The 4,085-nt window shown below is 37.9% G+C and overlaps 1 protein-coding gene across 1 annotated transcript; it reads left to right on the top strand.

Moving 5' to 3' along the window:
• The first annotated feature begins 1,024 nt into the window (after positions 1-1,024).
• On the top strand, positions 1,025-4,085 carry mgat4c (mgat4 family member C). The gene is made up of 3 exons (XM_046038179.1): positions 1,025-1,153; positions 1,823-1,970; positions 2,789-4,085. The coding sequence occupies exons 1-3, from the start codon at positions 1,025-1,027 to the stop codon at positions 3,943-3,945; spliced, it is 1,434 nt and encodes a 477-aa protein (XP_045894135.1). The 3' UTR covers positions 3,946-4,085.

Raw genomic sequence — 4,085 nt, forward strand, 5'->3', positions numbered from 1 at the left:
AACATATCTTTATCTTTATGCTGTTTCAATGCACACAGTAAATAAACAAGGCAGCACCGACACCATGAAAATTTTATTATTTAGCTTTGTTCAACAAATGTTTGGTTCTTATTTATAAAAGAGAGAAACATATTGTGGAACAATAATATAACATAACATTATTCAATATGTTAATATGTGTGATAATAGTCTACAATCTATAAATAGGAAAAGTAAAATTTTCACAACAAAGTGGAGAAACTATAAGAGCAGCCAGAAGCATCTCTTTTTGACTATTGTCACATAATAATGTATAGAAATGCTGGCCAACGACCATAGAACCACCATTCACAGCTGTGCATACCAGTATGTGGATACATTGAACAAGTACTACCAATTGATATATATTTTCATTATTAGTGAAGAATGACAGTAAATGAATGAATGAATAATGTTTTATAATTGTGTCATGCGTATAATTACACCCAGCCTGCATGGGCTTTCAAGACATTAATATACAATATAGCCAGGTCCAGAGTGCATGATATGCATAGTCAAACCAAACAGAAGGGAGAAGAAAAATAAAATTATATATATACATATGTATACATATACGTATACATACACATATGCACCCACACTTACGCATATAGAGACACACATATTCACACATGTACATTTGATTTACATCAGTAATGCATTGTTTGGCATGTTATTATTCTTTATGTCTTGCAGTGCCTTTAGTTTCTCGTGATTTGCCAATCAGTGGATTTTGTCCACTTCTTTTCCTGAAAAGGAAAAAAACACCACTCTATCACACACTATTAGATGTCTGTTTAAGAAAAAATATGATGCTAATGGAAGATAATTACATCATATACGGTCATATGGTCCTGAAAATAATTCTCCCACAATTTCTTGATGTTTGATAAAAAGACAAATTATTTGCATGCAGCAACTCGACAGACAGACAACATTCAAAGCATGCCAGTCTAAAGTGTCATCATGTTCTTCTCATGCAGATCCCAGTGAGAGCGTGTACAGCATGAGGCTGGTGTGGAAATCCCTGGACAAGATGAGGTGTCTGAGGAAACGCTCCACTATTCCGTTCCTTGGCTTCCTCATTACCTTCCTGCTCTTCCTGAACCTCTACATTGAAGATGGCTATGTGATGGTTAGTAGATTTATGCTGTGTATGTTTCAGTAAGCATTTCCCAAATTAGAAATTGAGATTAGTTACCCGCATACTATTTGTATTCCTTCTTCATGTCTGAACAACAAATTTGACCAAATTTCTGAAACAAAATGTGTTTGTTTGCTCCACCCTTGTTGTCTCTTTTAGAATTGCATGTTTTTAATGGAAAGATGTTTAAATTTTCATAACATGGACCCAAGTTGAAATCATTCAGATGATTTATTTCTTATTCATGATGTCATCAAAACTTGTTGTTATCACAGTACATTATCAGTGTTTGTTATTTAAATTATTAAGAGGTAGTTCAGATTTTCAGCTCCCTGGTGCTGGTTCTCAAGTCCATTTGCTTGACTACGCAAACTGCCTGGAGAGGTTTTAAGATTCCTTTCGTCTCCAAACGTCGAGGGTTAGCTCAGCCAAATCAAAACACATATTGTCTCAAGTTTGTACAGAATTTTAGAGGCAAGTTTAAGAAAACAAACATCTGGGTATTCCCCATTTTAATTATTTACAGTAGGAATTGAAAATTTCAAGATTACATTCCTGTCCCGTTTCTTTGTTATAGTTATGACAGCTTGTATGTGTTTTTTTATTTTCTCTATTGTTCATAATGTGAGGTAACGTTGTGTTTTTCATGTTGTGTTCCAGGAAGGGGATAAAAGGCAGCTTAGGGAAACATCCGCCCACCCTCCCAGCTCAGAACGATACGTTCACACCTTCAGAGACCTCAGTAATTTCTCTGGAACCATTAATGTCACATATCGTTATCTTGCTGGAACCCCGCTGAACCGCAAGAGTAAGTTTAGTGTTTGTTTAAAGAGGAATTTGCATTGACTAGTTTCATGAGCTTGGGGGAGTTAAAGTAAGTCATGAGTTGAGAATTAGAACTTAAACTTAAAATATGCGATGTGGGGATTCAAGGAATAAAATGCAACTATACCACAGAGGATCTTTTACCTGAAAATTAAACACTATGCCCTACTCTTTATACCATGATTTACTCACCAAATGTTTTTGACTTTTTTACCAACAGTGAGCACAACACTCTAATTTGAGATTGGAACAACAAAATGTTTGCCAGGAGTATTTACACTGGTTATAAAACTGTAATAAATGTTTCATCATAAATATTCCTGATTGAAAAATGTATTAACAGCACATTTTGTGGCAAAATACTGCAGTTTTGACAAAGTTATCTATAACTCAAGGTCTACTTACTAGCTGTTTTAAGAGCTTTCAACTGCTTCTCACAGTCTTCATTAGTGGGAGGACTTTGCTCAGTCATCATGTAACCTAAGTATATGGGGCTTTGGTCACTTGATAATAGGTAGTTGTGTATGTGAGGAAATCAGCTGGAGAGATGTGTGAGATGTAATTGTAAGTACCAAAAATGTCTGTATTAGGACCTTAAATTAAGATTATATTGTCAAACCACTATTCCCAAGGTCAAGAGTGACCATTCATGCTTAAATCATAGGTCAAATGTAAGTCTGGGGAATAGTCATGAGATTGAAATGATTAATCTTCTCCAACCTGTCATTGTATGTCTATACAATATTCTTAAAACTGGTCATTTTCAAGCATTTCTGCTTAAATGCTCATTTTTGTTCACAGAGTATCTTACCATTGGACTGTCATCAGTCAAACGAAAAAGAGGAAACTACCTTCTGGAGACGATCAAATCCATCTTTGATCAGTCCAGTTACGAGGAACTGAAAGAGATTGTGGTTGTGGTCCACCTGGCAGACTTTGACCTTATCTGGTGTGAGAACTTGGTGCAGGAAATCACCAGGAAGTTTGCGCACCACATCATAGCCGGACGCCTCCTGGTGATCCAGGCCCCTGAGGAGTACTATCCATCTCTGAATGGACTGAAAAGGAACTACAACGACCCGGAGGACCGGGTCCGTTTCCGCTCTAAGCAGAACGTGGACTATGCTTTCCTCCTCAACTTCTGCACAAACCTCTCTCACTTCTACATGATGTTAGAGGATGACGTTCGCTGCTCCAGGAACTTCCTGACGGCGCTGAAGAAGGTGATCACCTCCAGAGAAGGATCCTACTGGGTGATGCTGGAGTTCTCCAAGCTGGGCTACATCGGGAAGCTGTACCACTCCAAAGACCTGCCACGTCTTGCTCATTTCCTCCTCATGTTCTACCAGGAAATGCCCTGTGACTGGCTCCTCATCCACTTCAGGGGTCTGCTGGCCCAGAAGGACGTGATCCGGTTCAAGCCCTCGCTGTTCCAGCACATGGGCTACTACTCCTCTTACAAAGGAGCAGAGAACAAGCTGAAGGACGATGACTTTGAAGAAGACTCCATAGACATTCCTGACAATCCTCCTGCCAGCCTTTACACAAACATCAATGTCTTTGAAAACTATGATGCCACCAAGGCTTACAGCACTGTGGATGAATACTTCTGGGGAAAGCCTCCTTCCACAGGAGACTTCTTTGTTATTGTCTTTAATAAATCTACCAAAATATGTAAGATTAAAATTGCTACTGGTTCTGATGACCGTCAGAATGACATTCTTCACCACGGAGCTCTGGAAGTAGGAGAGAAACTAATTGGGACTAAAAAAGGCAAACAGTGTTCATCTTACATCACATTAGGGGAGTTTAAAAATGGCAACATTGAGGTTCAAGATGTAGACCACAAAATTGCCTTTGACATTGAGTGTGTGCGCATTGTTGTGACAGCCAGTCAGAAAGAATGGCTCATTATTAGAAGTATAAGTTTATGGACTACACAACCCCCCAGCCAATGAAAACTATAGATAAAGACTCTTAGTTTGTCATCGAGGGAGATTTTTTTATTATTATTTACTGATGTATGTATTTCCTGGGTTTATTTATTCATTTTGTATGTATTTATTATAATAATTTTGATTGCCAAATCAATCTATAG

The sequence above is a fragment of the Micropterus dolomieu genome, linkage group LG22 (genome assembly GCF_021292245.1).
Source record: "Micropterus dolomieu isolate WLL.071019.BEF.003 ecotype Adirondacks linkage group LG22, ASM2129224v1, whole genome shotgun sequence".
Lineage (NCBI taxonomy): Eukaryota > Metazoa > Chordata > Actinopteri > Centrarchiformes > Centrarchidae > Micropterus > Micropterus dolomieu.

Bases quoted from the DNA above. Each gene is read 5' to 3' on its own strand.
- mgat4c (XM_046038179.1), top strand. From the start codon at position 1,025: ATGAGGCTGGTGTGGAAATCCCTGGACAAGATGAGGTGTCTGAGGAAA. The intron at 1,154-1,822 runs GTTAGTAGATTT...GTTGTGTTCCAG, and splicing joins TTGAAGATGGCTATGTGATG to GAAGGGGATAAAAGGCAGCT. The intron at 1,971-2,788 runs GTAAGTTTAGTG...TTTTGTTCACAG, and splicing joins AACCCCGCTGAACCGCAAGA to AGTATCTTACCATTGGACTG.